This window comes from Uranotaenia lowii, chromosome 1 (assembly GCF_029784155.1).
Source record: "Uranotaenia lowii strain MFRU-FL chromosome 1, ASM2978415v1, whole genome shotgun sequence".
NCBI classification, from domain to species: Eukaryota; Metazoa; Arthropoda; class Insecta; order Diptera; family Culicidae; genus Uranotaenia; species Uranotaenia lowii.
Window position 1 is genome coordinate 154,744,610 of NC_073691.1, and position 22,518 is coordinate 154,767,127.

General features: G+C 38.5%; 1 protein-coding gene across 3 annotated transcripts in view; it reads left to right on the plus strand.

Annotated features, from left to right (window-relative positions):
• LOC129740607 (dedicator of cytokinesis protein 3) overlaps positions 1-22,518 on the plus strand; it is a 161,541-nt gene that overhangs the window by 109,082 nt on the left and 29,941 nt on the right. The window contains exon 1 of one of the 3 annotated variants that reach the window (XM_055732315.1): positions 11,401-12,064. The exons of the other annotated variants lie outside the window; for them this stretch is intronic. Coding sequence (XP_055588290.1) covers positions 12,015-12,064 — 50 coding nt within the window. The 5' untranslated portion in view covers positions 11,401-12,014. Of the gene's footprint in view, positions 1-11,400; positions 12,065-22,518 lie in introns of those variants that run through there. 3 annotated transcript variants of the gene reach the window in all.

Consider the following 22,518-nt stretch of genomic DNA (forward strand, 5'->3'; position numbering starts at 1 on the left):
TTTAGTTAGTCGAATCACTTATGTTCTCCAACTTATTTCGAAGCTTAATTTGATAGCAACGATGTTATCATACAACCCAATTAGTAGGGGAGAGTGGGGTATTATGGGCCACTTTTTTTCTTTGTTTCATAACTTCTTTATTAAAAAAGATAAAATGAAAAAAATAAATGGAAAGGTTTTGTACATTTTTGAGGTATCATTAGGCATTTTTTAAATTTTTAAAATACATTAAATTCCCGAGTTTTGACTATTTAAAAAAAAGTTAATTTTTTTGGATTTTGAAAAACTGTGGGGAATCGTGGGCCACCCTTTCCAAATCGACTAGATAACGTGCAAAGTTTATGATTTGACCCAAAACTGAAATTTCATAATTCATTTAGTTATTGTAAAGCGATTTCAGATGAGGAAACTAAAAATGGAGTTGTGTATGATCGAATAGATCCTAAAACCTGTCTCGCGAACGTTTCGGCTAAATTCCATACATAGGATTTTTGTTCGTCTCTATCGCATTGGAAAAGATGGACAAAACATTTTCCATAATTCTTCATTTGGCATAAGTAAACTTTACAAATAGTAATAACGTATTTTAAGTTCTGAACGTGTAAAAAAACACCAAAATATAGGTGGCCCAAGATACCCCACAAAATATGGCCCACGATTCCCCACAAGCAATGATTTGGAAATTGGTTGCGTTTGTGTGACCTATTTATGTTTCATCAAAAATTCCTTTTCCACGTGAAAGAACATGACAAAACCAAGATCATAAGAGTATGAGCATATTTTTGTTATGTTCTTGAGGTCTCGCACGGATGCAAATTTGCAGGTGCTTGTTTAATTATGTAAGTACAATTTTCTAGTCTAGTTTCATAAAAGAAGCATATGATATGTACATAAGTCAACAACATATAGGAAAACATGCGTACGCAAAACGACGACGATGACAGTTGGATTGGGATTTTTATCTCAACACACAGCTGAGATATTTGAAATGGCCCACGTTTCCCCATGGCCCACGTTACCCCACTCTCCCCTATTAAAACATTTGTGCGTAGTTTTAAATAAAGTTTTAGGGAAAACATCAGGCCAAAAATACCTCTTTAATGAACATTTATTTTTTCTAGCTTCCAACACTGGTGATGTATTTCGATTGAAGTTGCATGCCAAGAAAAGGAACAAAATTAGTTTTAAGTTTTCATTCAAAACCTAAACATATATTCACTCTTTAGTCTTTCGTGTATTTTTTGATTTTTTGCCGAGTTTAACTGTAAGCATGAGTATTTATTGCAAATTTTTCAAATAAATGTCCGCGTTTGAAATCGCATGTGAATTCAACAGTTGCACTAGAAAGGTGAGTTCATCTGATTTTCATACGGTGATTTCTAACATAATTTCCTCGGATGAAGATCGAAAAAAATTAATTTCTTTATTAAAGTACAAACAATAAAAAAATTCTATATGCACAGACTTGAAACAAATTATTCTCTTCGCAATGAAAATATATTCAAAATTTTTTAAGCTCAATTTGGACCTGAAAAACATGAAAAGACATGTTGGCATGCCAAGAAAAGGACCATGCCAAAAAAGGGCTCACTTACCCTATTGGAATTTTCAATAGAAAAAATCTTTTCTGAATACTAAATAAATTCTTTTTAAAATTTGGCTGAAAACAGAAGACAACTTTTTCGGAAAACGGTAGGGTCAACTGAGGTTATTATGAAAAAAGATTTTTCTTTTTTGGTCTGTTCATAATTACCCAAGTGAATATGGGGTAATAATGAACACTGTCAAGATTCTTGTTACGTGATAATTTTTAGTATTGGCAATATTTCTAGATGAATCTAAATACTTCGTCTAAATAGGATTAGTGGTTTTTCAAAATTCATCCTTGATTAGGCATGGGCAATTTTGAGATTAAAAAAGGAACAGGGAATCATGTCCTACAGTCTCATATTTCAAGATTTTTAGAAACTGATAAAGTTATGTATAACGGTTTATTTTCAAGATCTTGATGATTATTACATATTTAAACATTAAAGATAAGTTTAGATAATCGATGCCTAATAACAAATGTTCATAATTACCCCGTATTTTGAAAAACAAGGGGAAATAATAAACAATTCTTTGTGAATCAGTGAGATAAATTTTGAGCAAAAATTTATATTACACTTGAAGACGCATTTATTACCTCTGAAAACAACATTTTCACTGAATTTACTTTTAAGAGAGATTTCCATGATTGAACGCCCTCAAAACAATTTTCAATATTCTCAGAGCCGTTGATTTTGTGGACTGTATGTAGGTACTGTAGTTAGTGGTATCTATAACTTATAAAAAAATGTCACATGACAAATGATTGATTGGAAAGTCCTGCCACACTATTTTTAATTTTTTGTAAACGTAATTTAAAACCCTACTTTCTCTGTAAATACTAGTTAGTATTATCGCAAAAGTTAACAAAAGTATTATTTGAAGTGTTTTCTATCCTCTATTGAGAGGTTTTACCAACAAGTGATGCATTCGATTGTATTCATGAAAACAAGTTTCAAACTTTACAAGCGTTTTTCTCGGTTTGCAGTTTTTACACATGGGGACTCATATACGAATTGGGGCAATAAGTATTCGATTGTTTTATTAAATTAAAAAAAAAACTTTCTTTGGAGCCCTTCGGATTTTTTTGAAAAAAGAAGGGGTGACAAAATAAGAATTCAGTATTTCTAAATTATTACTAAAAACTGTCTTGAGTAATACTAAATTAATCAGAAGCCTGTCACCTACTACCTCACATACTAAGTGCAGAACCAAACAATGACCAACATTGACGACGGAATGAAAACGGAAAGTACCCACCTATATTTTCCCCGCGAAGTCGATTCCAGTTTCTCTTCTGCGATAATCAACAGAAGCTGCAATGCATCAACATGACACACATAAATATGTAACCATCAACTACCTACTATATAAAGTAACTGGCATGTAGATTGGCACTGCTGAAGAAGAGATATCTAGAGGGGTTTTTTTATTATTATTTTTTCGATGAACCCACCGCCACCATAACGACCAACGAGATAAGAAACCTTTCCCCGTGTGGCCCCACATTTGCACCAGTAAGGTAAAGATGAATCGAGTCATAGGAGGATGAATGGTTAATTTTATCACTAGCCAAACAAAGGTAACCTCCGAAGTATATATGTGTTTGAAGATGTTTTATATTTTCTATCACGAGAGGAAAGTTTATCAACAATGTGAGGTAACGAACGACAGACAGGCGTATCAGTTTTGTGCGAGGAAATTTTACTGTATCAGTCACTACTTAGTGCAGATGTAGCGCTGTTGTTTACAACAATGGATGAGTACAGTTGTGTGTACACATTTTGAACTGTTCGACTTTTTAGAATCTTTTTTATGAAGTGAATTGTTCAATCAATAAATGACATCTTATGTTAAGAAATGTTGAGCTAAACTAAACCTCCCTATCAACAGTTCAGTGCCCCAATGGGCGTAGCGCTCGAGGTTGCCGAAATCTCAGAAAAATCTATAATTTCACAGAACTTTGAGCCAATTTTCATCACAGAATCTGTGTCAAAGAACACAGAATTTTAGGAACATTCACAGATTTTACAGAATCTTAAAGTTTGGACGTTTGTTTTTTAAACTCAATTTTTTACGTCAATATAATTTGGATAATTCTCTGTGATTTGGAAAAACTGTGATAAAAATTGTAATGTTAATTAATTTTTCTTAAATAAAATGATAAAAAGTCGTAATTTGACATGACTTTTGAATGAAATTTTAGGTAAGATCACAGAATTTTTGGGTAAAATCACAGAAAGTCGTCGTAACACAGAATTTTTTCGGCAACCTTGAGCGCTATGCCGAAAAATTATATTTATAAACAGTAGTGAGTAATTTGTATCACACTATCCAGGCTTCGGATTCATTTGAGAGCAAACACCCACGGAGCTAAAATGTGCTCTCACTCTTTAAGCGGCGTGAAGGAATGAGAAGGAGTGACCATTTGCCTCGAAGATGTCATGCTCCTAGGGAGTTCTTTTTACCTCTCGCTCCGCTCTCAAAAGATAAATGAGCGCTCTTCGGGAGCGCTCCCTAGGAGGACGCTTTAAGACAAACGTTATGAGCTGGGTATCTGGCTGGTTCGTGTTCGTTTGTTTTGGTTTGCGCCGGCGGTGTCATTTGGAAATGATTTAATAGGAATAACGAAAGGTAGGACGTGTCCCCGCTGATTATTTTGTTGAGTAGCGTGGCTCAAATAAGCAGATTGTTGTGTGAAGTTTACATGCAAAATTAAAGTCAAATAGCACAAGAAGGGCCTCTAGTTTGTAAAGAAATTTGAAATATTATCTTCGGGTAGCTATTATTTCATCAATAACCGTCAAACGGGGCATTATGCAACAGCCGGGTTAGATGCTACATTTATATACCACATCAAGAGGTGTTATTTTTTATTTAAATATAATGTAGTGAAGTTACCATTTAACGATAACAATATAATGGTGACTTATTTCCTAACATCGTGGGATAGAATTTTAAATATTTTGATTCTCATCTATATATATAAAAATGAATTTCTGTCTGTCTGTCTGTCTGTCTGTTCCCTATAGACTCAGAAACTACTGAACCGATTTGCGTGAAACTTGGTAGGTGAGGGTATTGGAGGCAGGGGAAGGTTCCTATTGTGGTTTTAGACCCCTCCCTCTCTCATGAAGGGGGGAGGGGCCTCCCAAACAAAAGACAATCTTTTGCATAACTCGAGAACCCATCAAGCAAATGGTATCATATTTGGCATGGGGTGGTATTTGGGAACGAGGAATATTTCTATGAATATTTGGTACCCCTCTCTCCTTTCAGTGGCGCGATAGGAAGGGGGGAGGGGGGCTACCTTAGAATTTTTCATATAACTCGAGAACTAATCAAGATATTGGATCCAAATTTGGCATGGGAAGGTATTTGGATACGAAAAATATTTCAATGATTATTTGAGACCCCTCCCTCTTTCCAGTTGAAAGGGGGAGGTGCCTCTTTCATATTTTTTTACATAGTTCAAAAACTAATAAAGCAAATGGAACCAAATTTGGCATGGGAGGGGATTTGGATACGAAAAATATTTCTATTTTGATACCCCTCCCTTTTTCCAGTAGGGAGATATGAAGGGGGGAGGGGCCTTTTTATAGTTTTTAACATAACTAAGAAAGTAATTAAGCAAATGGAACCAAACTTGGCATGAGCGGGTATTTAGGAACGTGACATGTTCTAATGATTATTTGAGACCCCTTCCTTCTTACAGCGGGGAGGAAGGAAAGAGGGAGGGGAGTTTCATACAATTTTTACTGCATAACTCAAGAACTACAACAGCAAATGGAACCAAATTTGGCATGGAACGATATTTGGGTACGAGAAATGCTTCTATGAATATTTGGTATCCCTCACTCTTTCGAAGATGTAAAGAAAGAAGGGGGGGGGGGTTTCCATTTTTTTTGCATAACTCGAGAATTAATCGAGCAAATGAACCCAAATTTGGCATCAAAAAGTATTTGAGTACGAAAAATACTTTTATGAATATTAAGTTATCACCCCTCTATTGGAAGAAGAGAACGGAAAGGGGGATGGTACTCTCTTTCAAGGGGAAGAAAGGAAGGGGCTCCATATAAATTTTGTTGTAAAGCTTCAATACTTATCATCCAATGGAACTATATTTGATATAAGAGGATTTTTTGGAACGAAAAAAAATGGGTATGATTATTAAAGATCACGATCTCCATTCAGCAGGGGGTTAAGGGAAGGACAAGGAGGGGCTCTCTAATCAGTTTTTTAGCATAAATCCAGAACATATCAAGCAAAAACAACCATACTTTATGAGTTGGTGCCCTTTTTCTTAGGGCGAAACTTAAGGAAACAGATGAAAATTATCAGATCTTTAAAACAAATTTATAGATCAAGATTCAGAATATAAGTTATGGTTTCTGTTGCAATTTGAAACTCCAGCTGAAGCTCTCATTTTATAGTGGTTGCTTATTAATTTCGTCATAATTTGATTTAAAATAATACCAAAAACAATAAAAATTTGAATGATTTCTGAAAATATCATCTGATTCTGAAAGGTGTAGCAAAGCACACCGGGTCAGCTAGTATAAAATAAAAAAAAAATGTTCCAAAGATGTACCTACATTTTTATTTATATTTTTCCAATGCTCTTATAACATACCTTGCCTATATCAACACTGTTGGTGTGATTTTTTTTTGGAAAATCAGCATTTTTTGAAATAAACATTTGAAGAACTCAGTTACCAATCTGGGGTAAAATTCATCAAAATGCAAATCAAAGATTCACCTTTTAAATTTGATTCCATATGCTGTTATGATTGATTCACTTCACGCGTTTGTTAAATTCAAAATATCATCTATCATAACAACAGACCCGAATGACCCGGGTGGTTAAAAGGTCTCTAATAAATTATAGTAATAATAATAATCTATCATAACATGAACTTTTATGATTTAAGCTAGATGATTTTTCACCCCTAAATGTATTCAGCACCTTTATGGTTTTAAAATCATTTTTGACAGAAAGATATAACATGAACTTTTATGATTTAAACTAGATAATTTTTTACCCCTAAATGTATGCAGCAGCTTTATGATTTTAAAATCATTTTTGACAGAAATACATAACATAAACTTTTATGATTTAAGCTAGATGATTTTTAACCTCTAAATGTATGCAGCACCTTTATAGTTTTAAAATCATTTTTGACAGAAAATTGTAAAATTTTATTCAAACAAAACAAAAACTTACTGCATTTGGTGCTTTATGCGTTATGACATCAGAAATATATCTTAAACTATAAATTTTCAAACGTTTTCATTTGATTTTTTCATTCATTGTTGCCACTTATCTAAACCTTTTTTAGAAAGGTAAAAATCGTATGTTTTTGCAGATTTGAAAATAGCTGGGGAAGCAATGATTTTTCTGACTACGTAATTTGGATGTCCCATCAACCATAAGCCTTTTGATTTAAAGGCAGAGTGATTATCTGTGGACGTTAAGTTTTTAAAAGCCATTTAGGTTGATAAGGGTGCAGGATGTTCTTGTTTACAATACTTCTTTCAACACCGGCCGATTTCTTTGTAAAACATATTATCTGAAAGCCTTAACTGCGACAATCGTTTTACATGAACATTGAATGTAAATTAGAGTAATAATGTTAACGTTGTTTAGGTACAAAAATAGTCTAAAATTCGTTTTGCTTACATCGTCGCACAGCCACCCCCAGCAGCCAGCCAGCAGCTGTGAGCTCCTTGAAGCAATCAAATACATATGTACCTAACTCGAAGCAATTCTGAGTCGTCACACGCAAAGTTATTTCTCCCAGGGAGGCCTCTTTGGGAGGAGCGCAGAGCCTCCGAGGGAGCAAAGAGTGACTGGCGCTGCTAGCGATTCTGGAGGTGAGAGAAGCGAGAAAGAGTGGTTTTCGACTGCCAGGAGTTTGGGAGTTCCTCCTCAATGAGTGGTACTGCTCTGCCTCTTATGAGTCGCGCCTCAGGATGCGTCCGAAGCCTGACACTATCACGTAAACGCTCATTGATACATTGCTATCAAAATAACTGTCCGGATTCTAGCATCCCGGAACATTCAACGAAAAGCTGATAAGGGCAGTCCGGCAAAAAAGGCAGTCCGTTCGACGTCAATAACCGTACGATTTTGCGTCACGCCAGATCAAAATTTCGATGCTGTCATTCCTACATCCACAGAGCCTTCGAGCAGAAGAGCATCGCCTGTTCGAAGAAGTTTAAGGTTCTCATCTCAGTGTCTTTTGATTTACTTAACTTACTTAATGATCTCGCGTCAATTGTCCGGCGCATAGGGCCGTGGTAAAAGACCTCCACTGTTGACGATCCGGAACCAGCGTCTTCACTTGGTCCCAGTCAAGATTCTCGTCGACAGTTCGGATTTCTGCGGCTAGGCTTCGCCGCCACGAGTTTCTGAACCTGCCTCTCCTTCGATGTCCCTCTGGATTCCATTCAAGTACCTCTCTGCAAATCTCGTTTTCATCTTTTCGCAACGTGTGCCCAATCCATCTCCATTTACGTTCCCGAATCTCGATTTCTAGTGCCCTTTGATGACACCGGCGATGTAATTCCTCATTCGAGATCCAGTTGCCAGGCCACCAAGCGCGGATGATATTCCGCAGGCAGCGGTTTACAAATACTTGCAGTTTTCGCGTCGTCACAGCATATGTGCACCAAGTTTCGGATTTTTGTTCGTAGAGAGATCTGGCATGACCGCCAGATGTTTCGGAGACTCGCAAACGCAAATCGGGCCTTTCTGATCCAGGTTTCGATGTCTTTCCTTGTACCACCATCAAGCGTTATCTGGCTACCAAGATACTGGAAGCACTCCACTTTCTCAACTTGTTGCCCAGCTACCATGAAACTGGAGAGATTTCCTGTGTTGATCTCCATCGACTTGGTCTTTCCGACATTGACTTTGAGACCTGCTGTCTTGGAACTTTCGGTGAGGTCGTCGAGTTTGCTCTGCATGTCCGGTTGTGTTTGGGCGAGCAAAACAATATCGTCAGCCAGGTCAAGGTCGTTCAGTTGCTCCATTGTTGAAAGATTCCACGGCAATCCTCGGTTCGGTGCACAGTCAATCGATCCAGTCAGAATCTCATCCATTACGATTAGAAATAGTAGCGGTGATAAAATACATCCTTGTCTCACTCCAGCAATTACCGGGATTGGATCAGACAAGACACCGTCGTGCAGAACCTTGCCCGAAAATGCCTCGTATTGTGCTTCGCTGAGATGGACTAGTTTTTCTGGAACTCCTCGTCGCCTTAGAGCCGCCCAGATGTTTTCGTGGTTCAGTCGGTCAAATGCTTTTTCGAAATCAACGAACACCAGCAGGAAAGAGTCCTGGAACTCGTTGATTTGTTCCAGTATGATCCGTAGCGTTGTGATATGGTCCACACATGATCGTCCGGATCGGAATCCAGCTTGTTGCCGTCGGAGTGTAGCGTCGATTTTCTCCTGTTCAGGATCACTTTGCAGTGTACTTTGAGGGTTGTACAGATCAACGTTACGCCTCGCCTTGCTTCGGAACCTTTACGAGGATCCCCTGCATCCAGTCGGCCGGGAATGTTGCAGTATCCCAGATGTCAGCGAAAAGACGGTGCATTATTTGTGCTGACAAGGTAGGGTCGGCTTTCAGCATTTTAGCAGGGATGCAATCGATCCCAGGCACTTTGTTGGATTTCATGGCTTTGCTTGCCGCTTCTATTTCAGCCAGCGAGGGCGCTTCCGAGTTGACGGCATTAATGCGACTTACTGTTGGCGCATCGAGCTGCGAGTTCTGTTGGCCATCGCTATTCGTGACTCGGAAGAGTTGTTCGAAGTGCTCAGTCCATCGTGTGAGCTGATCTGTTCGATCGGTCATTAACTAACTCGGTCTTTTAGCGGCATGCTTGCACTAGTCCTTGCACCACTGAGGCGGCTAAAAATGTCATAAAGTAATCGGATATCTCTATTGGCGGCGGCTCTTTCTCCCTCTTCGGCTAGGGAGTTTGTCCAGACTCTCTTGTCTCGTCTACTAGCTCGTTTAACTACCTTTTCCAGCTCCGTATATCGTAATCGGGCAGCTGCTTTGGCTGATCCGGTACATACCTGCTCACTTTCGCCTTTCTCTGATCATCGACCATCCTCCAAGTTTCATCTGACATCCATTCACTTCTTCTCTCATAAACTTCACCGAGAGTAGCATGGCTCGTCATGATAAAGGCATTCTTGATTCCACACCACTGTTCTTCGACTGTTCCGTCTGTCGGCAGTTCCGAGGCTCGGGGTTCTAGCTGTTCAACGTATGCCCTTTTCACCTCTGGATTCTCCAACCGGTGGACGTCGTATCGACACCCGACTTTCTCCTCGCGCCGTTGGACACGCGCAACTCTCAGTCTTATCTCACCAAGGACGAGTTGATGGTCAGATGCAATGTCTGCGCTTCGTTTGTTGCGGAAATCAAGAAGGCTCCTTCTCCATTTTCGGCTGATGCACATGTGGTAAATTTGATTTTTTGTTCGGCCATCTCGGGATACCCATGTGACCTCATGTGCTGGTCGATGGGGGAAGAGCGATCCACCGATCACCGTGTTTTTGCCACAAAATTCTACAATTCTACAAATTCTACAATTCTGTTCAAGACAATGGCGCCCCATGATGCGCTCAAGATCCTGAATGTCGGAGCCAATTTTTGCGTTGAAGCCACCTAAGTGGATTTGAATGTCACCCTTCGAAATTCTCTCAACCACGCTGTTCAGTTAACTGTAAAACTGCTCTCTTTCCTGCAAATCGGCAACATCAATTGACGCATAACACTTTGATTTTAATACAATTATATGGTATTATTGTTTTTTTAGTATGGTGCTCTAGAAGAATAAATTAAAGCAAATGTGGTGAAGAAAGGGGTAGGTTCAATCTGTGGCTGAACTCAGTGTGTTATAGCAAAAAATTAAAAGTTGAATGAATCCTAATCGTTTCTCGAAAAGATCTTATGAACGGAAGAAAATGATATCAAGTCCTTCACATTCACTCTCTCCTGTAATGCTAGAATTTTTTAAATATGATCTTTGCACCAGTCCAAAGCAGAAAAATGAAGAAACATTTTCAACAGTCAACTCAAAATTCCATTCTTTCGAACCATCCTTAGGTTGTAAACGTCTTGTTCAACGGTAAAATTATTAGAATGGCTTTTACAGGAAATTAATCACACGTGCTTTACAAAGAAGACGAATCGGAAAATTATTTTCACGATGCAGGTTAATTTAATGAAATTAACGTAAATCGTGAATCGTCAGAAGTCAAACTGTTAGTGTTAGTTCCAAAAAACATTGTCCGATCAAAGTCAAACCCACTACTTAAGCTTAAGATGTAACGATTAATCATTTAGAGCAGAAAAAAAAATATATTATGCATACCTCTATTTTTTTTGTTTCGTCAAATACACGATTTCGCTATATTCACGGAAAATTTTTCTTTGAGCGTGATAAAATCAAAAAACTACTGTAGATACTATAGTTCATATCGCTCTATCAGCCTCGAGACATTGGCAACAGACTGTAGTGCGTTGGATTTTCTGCGAACAGCTTTTATTCGATTGAGGCTTTTCACCTTTAACACTTTTACCCGCGCGCTTTCAAGGTGCAAACAAATATTCATGGCGCTGGTTCACATATGCAGTGTATGTGGATTTTATCGAAGTCGATGCTGGCGCATACGGAACAGGTACACCAGTTAGTAAACTAGTGGCATCTCCCGCGTCGTGACGGAAGACGAGATTCTCCGAAGGTCGTGCCGTCCAAAACAAAGGTGTTCATTCAATTAGAGAGACAAACCATTAGAGTGCACCGTTTTGACTGTTCGGTACCGAAAATGGACAAAATTTTGAAATCCAATTTGAGCCTCCTTAACGGGTCCATTCACATGTGATGTAATCGATACCGACTCCGAAAAAAAGTTGCTCTTCCTACAGTTAAAATAATTTAGACAAACTGACGACGACGTACATTTGTACTATCTATCAATAGTATAGATGAGAAAGAGTGCGAATGCGAAAAAAATCGCTAATAAGTTTCGAGTACGACGACGGTTTGCGATTGTGTTCATTACGCGAACCTCACACATCACTATCAGTCTGTTGTGGAGCATCGAATCGCGGAACTGTGGCTGCTCGCGGTGTTTATCGGCGCGCGATAACACAACCACGATGAGTAATTTCTGGCAGTTCCACACCGGTTCGGGAAATCGACTGCATCGGCTAGCCGTCATCAGATTGACCAAACTTTCGGATATGTACGGGTTATTCTTCAGCGAGAAACAGCTATCTGGAAAAAGTTGATACGTGATGAATTGTGACCAAAGTGTAGTGTAGTTTACAAACCAAAGATAGAGAGATAAAAATTTAAATGTTCAAATCAATATTTGATTAGTGGTGGTGTAGTGAAAGTATGACGTTCTACGTACCCTTAGACCGGCCTAGTCCGAAAGTCAAACGAAGGTAAATTGAAATATTACACTCAATATAGATAAGAAAACATATTTTTCCGCCTCAACAGATCGAGTCAGTTCAAAAAAAAAACTACAAAACTGTTGTGTTTGGAAATTGTTGTGTAAACATCATAAGGGTGATTTAGATAAGCTTTGTGACGATGACATTTCTTCGTGAGATTCGATAAGCGTGTGTTAACAAACAGGTTATCTCGAGTCTCCAAAATGAACATTATTGTTAAGGTTTGCTTGTTTCAAGGGATCTTAAGATTCACTATTTGTACCTACCTGCGTATAGAAACTTTCTTAGTGCTCTCGAGATTAATGCTTCGGGAAAAGTTGTGGGTGTGTCTAATTTCGCTTTATTTTGTCAGTGGTTTCAAGATTTGAGATGAGTAGGAAAAATCTTTAGTTCTTTGTAAGTTCTTTGATTTTAATACAATTATGTGGTATTAATTTTTTTAGTATGGTGCTCTAGAAGAATAAATAAAAGCAAATGTGGTAAAAAAAGGCGTAGGTTCAAGCTGTGGGTGAACTCATTGTGTCATGACAAGAAATGAAATGTTGGAGGAATCCTAATCGTTTCTTGAAAAGATACGATGAACAGAAGAAAATGATATCAAGTCCCTCCATTTCACTCTCTTCCGGTCTGACTTGCGCTTGAGGGATTTCTTTCATGTCCCATGAATATGTTTTTTTTTTTTTGTTTCAATTATAGCAGTTTTTGCATCTTTATGGCATTCGCGACTTATAACAACAGCTTGCCAACCAAGTTATAACACAATCTTCAAATTTAATTTATTCAATTCAGTGCTGCTTGCAAAAGAACAGTTCACGACCAATTTGATCAGAAATTTTCAGTCATAGGCATGGTCGTACACAAGTTATTATTTGTTAACACTTAAAGGTGGAATAAAGTTTGTTCTCCAAATTCAAACAGCTGGATCTTCCATACATTTAAGAAATTTGAACTATCAAGGCAACTTTTTTTCGTAAAAAATGTTAATACTTAGCCCTTATATGCATTAATTCATCAAGAGCAAATGTTTAAAATTTTGGTATTTGCTTAAACTTATAAGCTTCTAAATTCTTTATTTTCTTTCCCAATTTAATGGAATGAAAAACTTGCAACAATCATATAAGTTAATAAGGTTATACGACTGAAATACTTTAAAAATTTTTCGCTGACAGCGTACAACGCAGTTTTTTATTGGCTTAGTTTTATAGAAGAAAAAAAAGAACACACGTACATTGAAACTACATTCGGTTATCCGCATTTCCTTTGGTCCCTCAGTTGATGATTTTTGAGGGAAAAAATCCGAAACCTTGAGCGCTTTGAGCGTTAAATCAAGTCCGATCAGAAGAGAAAAACAAAATTATATCAAGATGAGATATTTTGATATTCAATTTTTTCATACCAAAATGAGATCAAATTTAGTACTCGTAGGATGTTAACATGCCAACACTGCCGGCCAAAAGTTTGGGATTGCCCTTTCAAAACATGAAAATTTTGATCGGCCATATCTCAGCCATCTTATTACTATTGGAATACTTTTGATCTCATTCAAAAGATCGTGAGCAAAACCTTCTTTGTATGTATTTGAGTGCAATTTATTAGCTTTCGAATAAGCGAATCCGATCTCCAATAACTTGTAAGACAACTAAGTTATGGTCAAAACAAATTTGCATATTTTTTGAACGGTCGTACTATTTGGTAAAAATCATCAGAAAATGATGAAACTTTAGCTAAAGTTCTAAAGAAGTTAGACTTCAAAAATATTTCAACTAAATATCCAGAAATGAAGTTCAACTCACTAGCTTCCAAATCAGCTTGCCAAATAAACAATAGGTTGTTTGATAACAGAGATACGCATGAAATAAAAATGCATATTTAGCAGACTGATCCCAAACTTTTGGCCGTTACACCATACTACGGGGTGATTTCAAACTTTTGGACGATGACTTAAGTAGCCTTTTTATACATTTTAAGTACATTGCAATTTTTTGCACAAAATTAAACAAATGTATTTTAAGAAGTATGAAAAAAGGATTCGAATGCAACTCGAAATTTAAAATTTGGTCCACCCCACCCTGAGATGATCGTGTTTGAATTTAAAGTTCGGTTGTTGAGAAATGTCCCAACTTTAAGCTAAATTTAAGTCATATAAACTCAATATTAACATTTTGTCAAATGAGATCAAAAGAATTTCAATATGTAATAAAATGGCTGAGATATGGTCGATCAAAATTTTCATGTTTTTGAGGGGTTAATCCCAAGCTTTTGGCTGGCAGTGTATCTCAACTTATATCAAAAAGTCCATGCAAGGATAACTAGATTATATCACCCTTCGATAGCATTATATCAAGATCATAACTCACATAGGATATTGACAAAAATGGCTTTGGACTCAAGTACTTGTATGCATTGTTTACCACCTCGCACTTAAACTTTCATTAGTTGTTTTTCTAACTAGCACAACTCTTGAAAAGTTTAGTTACAGCCTGGAGATTCGAACTTCGACCTTCGACAGAACCATACCTTATGCATTGGAATGAAAGCTTTAGAATTTCAATAAAAGCTTTCGAAACAGGCAAATTTAGGTAGGAGGAATAACTGTTTGCATCAAATGAGATATCTATATTTTTTCGAAATGACATACGAAGATATTGATATCAACGCTATATTTGAATAAGATAATAATATCTCATCGAGATGGGTTTGAGCAGTAATTTTGATATGCTTTCCTGATTGGGTTGGCATCGAAATCAAAATTTCGATTTTTTCCGATTTCCTTCGGTCTCCCTTAAGTGATTTTTGAGGGTAAAAAAACCGAAACTTTGAACGCTCTAAGGCACCTCTAAATCAAGTCTGATTGGGTTGAAACTTTGCACTGGTCAGTTTTTAGAGCCTATCTAAAAAATGTAAGCTTATTTGAATTCTCTGGGTGATTTTATATACAGAAATTTCTTCTTCCTAACAAGTTTCCTTGGGTCGATTCACGCACTGGCTGACCTCACTGTTTTTGACACTTCGTTGTTCCTGTTTTGATACCTTATTTTCCAATTCTACATGCTGCTGGAGAGACAAAGCGAACATTTTGTCTTCATTAAAATTTCACTCACACATTTTTAGCAATATTCTTAGCTCAATTTTGGGGTAGAACATTATTAATTTTTAAACCTGGAAGATATCATATCATAAAATTTAGAATAGTTCAGCCCTTTCCTTTCAGTACGTTTCATTGAGAATTTTCCTATATTGGATTCTTCTGTTCCTGAATATCCAAGTAACCAAAGGTTCCATAGAACGGTCTCTTAAAAGCTTATTCAACCCTGTTTTAAGGCTGTAAAGCATTCTACTCAGCTTAAAATTTAAGTTCTTATCGATACTTGAAGTTCCTTAATCGAAGCTGAGTATTCAGCCGTTGCATGAGACTTCGAATAAAAAGGATTGTAGGTATTTACTTTACTCTCTTATTGAAATACTATACATTAAATTTTAATTATACTATTCCTGTTATTCTTAGTGAATTTAATATTTACTTAAAAAATGTTCATGAAGACTCAGAGTGACCAACGAACTGGGAAAACCGGGAAATAACCTGGAATTTGAAATCAAAACCGGGAAAAACTGTCAACAAAAGAAATAATTTTTCTTCTTAATATATATATACTTCATATGGAAATTTATCAGAAGATTGTTTTACAGAAGGTTTAAGTACAAATTGGTCAATTTTGTTCTGTTTTGATTTAACAAGAGATGGAGTTGCATTGTTTCGTGTTCAGACACTCAATTAGTCTATCGCCTAATTGAATGAAACTTGAAAAAGTAGATAAAAACGTTTAAAAATGCATTTTAATTTTTTTCCAAAAACTGAAAAGCAGTCACTGTATGCCCCATAATGAGAACCACCCTGGGGCAGTTTAAGCACCATTAATCGGGTCACGATGAGCGTTTTCTGCCGGGGAATCTAGCAGCGAATTCGACACGATGAAGTCAACCGAATAATAGAGCTACAGCTTGACTTGTTTCATCTGACGATTTGGTAAGGTGTCGGAAAGGTAGACTCGAGTTCGCTAGATGCTACATTATACGGCAGAAAACGCTCATCGTGCCCTGATTGATAGTGCTCTGTTCGCCCCAGGTCAAAAAATTTAAGTAAAAACGCGTTTTAAAATTGATTTAAGTGAAAAATCCAAAAATTTATGATGGTGAAAATTGAAAATCAATGTGTAAATCATGTTGCAGTGCGTACATTTCAGATAAAGGTCATAAAAGCTTATTTGGTGGTGCTCAAAAATTATAACATTTTCTTCACTTGAGGACCTAGCTGATTATTATTTAATATTTCTGTTAAGATGAAAAGGATATTTCTTTTTTGGTGAAAAATTAATACTATAGCTAGTACGAAACAAATCCTCATGAAAATTTGTTTAAGAAAATACGTACTTTTGTTGAAAAAAGGAATGCTTATTATGTCCTGGATGCTCGTTATGCCCTTAGTTCCCTTATGTGATTTTTTTTTTTTTTTTTTGTAAATTCTTTATTTGAAACGGCTCATACCTTTAGGCTTTAAGGAGCCAAACTCTTTTTGTTTTTTTTTACAATAGTTTGCGTACTTCTAGTTCACTTTTTTTTTTAAAGAAAAGAAAATAGATAGGGAAATATGAAAATAAAAAGAATTATAGACGAAGATCAATAGCTTTAAGGAAAAGATATATTTCGAACATGTAGTCCAAGTCTATCACTGCCAGCACATCTCTCACTGGAACATAGGGTGGTTTTCCTCGGGCCCGAAGGGAGTCTATGAAATTCGTTCTAGCGACAAGATGGACCTCGCAGGACCAAACAATATGCTCGATGTCGTGGTAACCTTGGCCGCAACTACACAAATTGCTGCCAGCAATATCAAAACGATAGAGTACCGCGTCTAAGGAACAATGATTAGACATGAGACGGGAAAATATACAAATAAAATCCCGACTCAAGTTCAATCTATTAAACCATGGTTTAAGGCTTACCTTTGGGATAATCGAGTGGAACCACCGACCCTTGTCACTCTCGTCCCATTTGCGCTGCCAGTTGACAAGAGAGTTTTTTCGAGCTAAAAAGTAAAATTCGTTGAAGGCGATTTCACGCTGATACGTGTCACCTTCCATCGCCCCCACCTTTGCCAGAGAGTCAGCCTTCTCATTACCCTCTATCGAGCAATGCGAGGGAACCCAGACAAAGGTGATGTAAAAGCGACGTTTTGATAAAGCACTCAAACTATCCCGTATCTTCTCGAAGAAGTATGGCGAGTGCTTTCCCGGTTTTATTGAGTGGATTGCTTCAACAGAACTCCGACTATCCGTTACAATATAGTAGTGCCCAACTGGCCTTGAAGCGATACTGTCTAAAGCCCAATGAATTGCTGCTAACTCCGCTACATAAACAGAACATGGTGACTGCAGACTGTAAGAGGCACTAGATATTTCGTTGAACACTCCAAATCCCGTTGATTCCTCTATAAGAGACCCATCAGTAAAGTACATTTTATCAGCTTCGGCGTGTCTATATTTAGCTTCGAAAATTCTTGGAATCAGAAGTGGACGATGCGGATTGGGGATTCCACGAATTTCCTGCTGCATAGACAAATCAAACTGGACAGAAGAATTGTCGTAGTTTGGGCTGAAAACACGAGTTGGAGAGTACGAAGAAGGGTTTACCTGCATTGACATGAGGACATGGTATATAGACATAAATCTTGTATGAAAATTTTGCTCAAGTAACCTTTCAAAATTATCGATCACCAATGGGTTCATGACCTCACACCTGATGAGGAACCGAAGTGATAGTAGATTGAATCGATCTTTCAAAGGGAGTATTCCTGCCAGAACTTCAAGACTCATGTTGTGCGTTGTGGGCATACAGCCCAAAGCGATGCGAAGACAACGGTATTGGATACGCTCGAGTTTTATGAGGTGAGTTTTTGCAGCTGACTGGAAACAGAAGCTACCGTATTCCATCACTGAAAGGATAGTTGTTCGATACAATTTTAAAAGATCTTCTGGATGGGCTCCCCACCAGGTGCCAGTGATTGATCGGAGAAAATTGATTCTCTGTTGGCATTTTCCTTTCAGATACTCAATTTGTGCTCTCCAGGTACATTTGGAATCAAACCAAACCCCAAGATACTTAAAACACCTCGATTGAGTGATCGTCCTGCCAAGAAGTTGGAGCTGTGGTTGAGCTGGTCTATGCTTTTTAGAGAAAACCACCAACTCCGTTTTCTCTGGAGAGAACTCAATTCCAAGCCCCAAAGCCCAGGAAGACAATCTGTCTAAAGTATCTTGTAAAGGTCTGTGCAGATGAGACTCGGAAGATCCTGTGACAGACACCACGCCGTCATCTGCAAGTTGTCTTAGAGTGCAGCCTTCAGAGAGACAACTGTCGATGTCACTTACGTAAAAGTTGTACAAAAGTGGGCTCAAACATGAACCCTGCGGGAGGCCCATATAGGAGGTTCTTCTAATTGCAATATCTCCGTGAGCAAAGTTCAGATGTTTCTCACAAAGCAAGCTGTATAAGATGTTGTTCAATAGAGGAGGCAGACCCCGAGAGTGCAATTTGTCTGACAATACCTCTATTGAGACTGCATCAAATGCTCCCTTTATGTCTAGAAACACTGAAGCCATTTGCTCACGTTTTGCGTACGCCATTTGTATCTCTGAAGACAGCAAAGCAAGACAATCGTTTGTCCCTTTGCCCCTTCGAAACCCAAATTGAGTATCTGAAAGGAGAACATTTGTTTCCACCCATTTATCCAAACGAAACAAAATCATTTTCTCCATCAATTTGCGTATACAAGACAACATCGCTATAGGACGGTACGAATTCGCATCGGACGCTGGTTTTCCAGGCTTTTGGATAGCGATAACTTTCACTTGTCTCCACTCTTGGGGAACAATGTTGTTCTCCAAGAATTGATTAAATAAATTTAACAAGCGAAATTTTGCGGCGTCCGGAAGGTTTTTCAACAAGTTAAATTTGATTTGATCAATTCCCGGAGCTGAATTGTTACAAGAGAGGAGCGCGAGTGAAAATTCGACCATCGAAAAGCTGGAATCCAGACCACACCTATCAGAAGGCACGTTCCGGATTATTTTTTGCACAGGTGTAGAATCTGGACAGACTTTCCGTGCGAAGTTGAATATCCATCTATGTGTATATTCTTCACTTTCATTTGTTGATGATCGATTACGCATACTTCGTGCAACTTTCCATAAGGTACTCAAGGATGTTTCCCGTGATAAACCACCCACAAAATTCCTCCAATACGCCTTTTTCTTCCCTTTGATCAATTTTTTGAACTGATTTTCAAGGGAAACATATGATTCAAAAAGGACGAGGGTTCCATGTTTTCGAAAATCTTTGAATGCTTTTGATTTGTCCTTATAAAGCTTGGAACACTGCTGGTCCCACCATGGGTTTGGGAGCCTTCGAGGAACTGATGAATCTGGGATGGGTTTTGTTTGTGCGCAAAGTGCACTTTCATGTATCAAACGTGAAAGAAAGTGGTACTCCTCTAAAGGAGGTAAAATTTGCATAGAATCGATGGCTGTTGTTATTTCGTCCGAGTACTTTTTCCAGTCGATGTGTCTTGTAAGGTCATATGCCATATTTGTTGAATTCGAAGTGCTGGCCCCATTGGTGATTGTGATTTTGATTGGCAAGTGATCACTACCATTGGGATCAGGGATTACCTTCCACTGGCAATCCAATGATAGTGAATTTGAGCAGAGTGAGAGGTCAATTGCACTTTGTCTTGCAGGAGGTTTAGGTACCCGTGTTTTTTCACCCGTGTTCAAAATTGTTAAATTGAAACTGTTACAAATGTCATAGATAAGAGTAGAACGACAATCGTCAGTTTGTTCTCCCCAAACAGTTCCATGTGAATTGAAGTCACCCAGGATCAACCTTGGTTCAGGCAAAACTGAACACAGGTCCTCTAGGTGATTTCGATCCACTGCAACTCTATGAGGCCAGTACAAACTGACAATGCATAAGTCCTTACCTCTTATAGTTGTATGACAAGCAACAGCTTCAATTCCTCCTGATAAAGGGAGGTGGATTCTATAGAAGGAGTGGCGCTTATTGATCCCCAAAAGCACCCCTCCATAAGAATCGTCGCGGTCTAGACGTATGACATTAAAATCGTGGAATGAGATGTTAGATTGAGAAGAAAGCCAAGTTTCGGACAACGCAATAATATCGCAACTAGTTTCATGAAGTAAAAATTTGAACGGGTCCAGTTTAGGGACGAGACTACGACAAATCCACTGTAAAACAGTGATATCTCCGACCTCTCGGCGTAAATTAGCCATCGAGAGAGATAAACACTAAAATGAGGGGCCAAGTTTGCATCAATTGCTTCAAAAATGTCTTTACTACAGGAAGCATTGTTGTAACAATGCTTCTGATGGATTCAGAAACGTTGAAAAACGAAAATACTCCATTTAGAATGTCAGTCAACTTAAACAATCCCGGCTGGGAAGTTGATTCTGACGAAGCTGCATTTGTAATGGGGGCCTTTGAGGTTCCTGCTGGTGTTGGATTATTCTGTGGTGAAAAGATGGTACGGAATCCAGGAGGAGTTTGTTTTTGTGGTTCTGCAGTATTCGGCTTTTTAGGGACGCTGATTGGAGGGCTTATTGTAGGAATTTTCTTAGGAATTTTGGGTGTCTTGAGAGTTGTTTTAGCTCGTTTCCGGGAGTTCGCAACGAAGATAAAAGGGTTCTCCTCATCAGTCGTCTCTTCGTTGTCAACTGGCAACTCAGAAAAAATGTTACTTGAATGAGGTTGGGCCAGTGGAGAAGCGCTCTTTAAGATAGAGGCATAAGAACGTCTCGATCGTTCTTTTAAAGAGCGCTTCTGTTTATCCCAGCGACTCTTAAATGCCTCGCACGAGGAGATTTCATGGGGTGAGCCCCCGCAATAGACACATTTCTGTTCTATTGCTGAGCATGCTCCAGCCCCATGATTCTCCCCGCATTGGGGACAGCGTGGCTTATTGCAACAGTGCGACGCTGTGTGCCCCAACTTGATGCAATTTTGACAATGCATGGGTCGAGGCACGAAGAGTCGCACAGGAAGCCTTAAAACTCCGTCAATCAAGACGTAGTGAGGGAAGGCGGTACCAGCGAAGGTCACACGGAATGAAGCTGAAGGCGAGTACTTTGTAACTCCATTTACCAACGCCGTTGGATTTAACATACTCAGCCTTCAGACTCATCTCTGTGATCACGCCCTCAATCTCTACGTCTCGAGACGGGATGTAGACGTGATACTCCAGGTTTATAAAATTACTGGCAACAATATCGTTTGCAGCTTTAGAGTTAGCCACAAGAACGCGCAGCTTATTCGGACGCAGTTTTGTAACACTGGTTACAGAGGGCCACCTCGCCAGATCTTTGGTGATCTGTACCACGTTAAGAGGCTTACCGTTCTTTTTGGGCCGGATAAAAACCACCCAAGATCCAGAGGAAGATGAGCCCTCAAGATACTTTCGGAGTCGAGTTGTTCTACTCTCAGATGGGGATGATGAAGAATTATCATCCATTCGAGATAGGCTCGCATTTGAGGGACCAGCGGCATCTGGATCCTCCAGATGCTCCTCATTCTCGTAGATGGAATTTTCATCATCCACAGCTGAGGGGTTTAACCCCTCGCCTTCGTTCATATTTTTTCAACGAAGACACTAATGCCTCCGTTTTAAAAATATGAAGCACTTAATTTTCAAAATATTAAAAAGGGAAAAAAGATAGAATAGAAACAGAGAAAAAATAAAATAAATAACAAACTTTGTTTTTTTTTGTAATCCACGACTATTCGGCCAATTCACAAGTCGTCTATTTGGTCCAGTGTCTATCGGTGGCTCCAACCACGTGGTCTTCCTTTGTTGATTGAAGATGGCTGCCACGAACGTCAACAAGCGGGACAACCAGATGATTTGACGACGACCTTCACCCGCTTGGTAGGAGAAAACACTTCCAGCGGGGACCAATGCACGTCCACGGGGGGGAAAACTGCCGGCCACCAGCACTCGACAGACCAAGTTTCAGGAAAGTTAGATTCACTCCTTTCCTCACTATCGATAGCGCTCCTCAATTATCCGCTTTGGCATCTAGCAGGAATGGGATTGTCCTTTTTGTCACCATACGGCAAAAAACACCGGATTGAACGCGGTAACTGTCTCACCTATCAAACGAACTAATGGCACTTTTTGTTTCACACGCGAGGCTCGAGATGAACAAAACACGACCGTGTTCACTGACTGATGGGAGACGAATCCTTATGTGATTTGTCGACTTTCAAATTGAAAGTTTCAATGGATTATTAGGATACTTTTTTGGTCAGCAGTCTAACATAAACGACTATAACTTATGATTCCAAGGATCGATCTAGGATCGAAACGTTGGAAT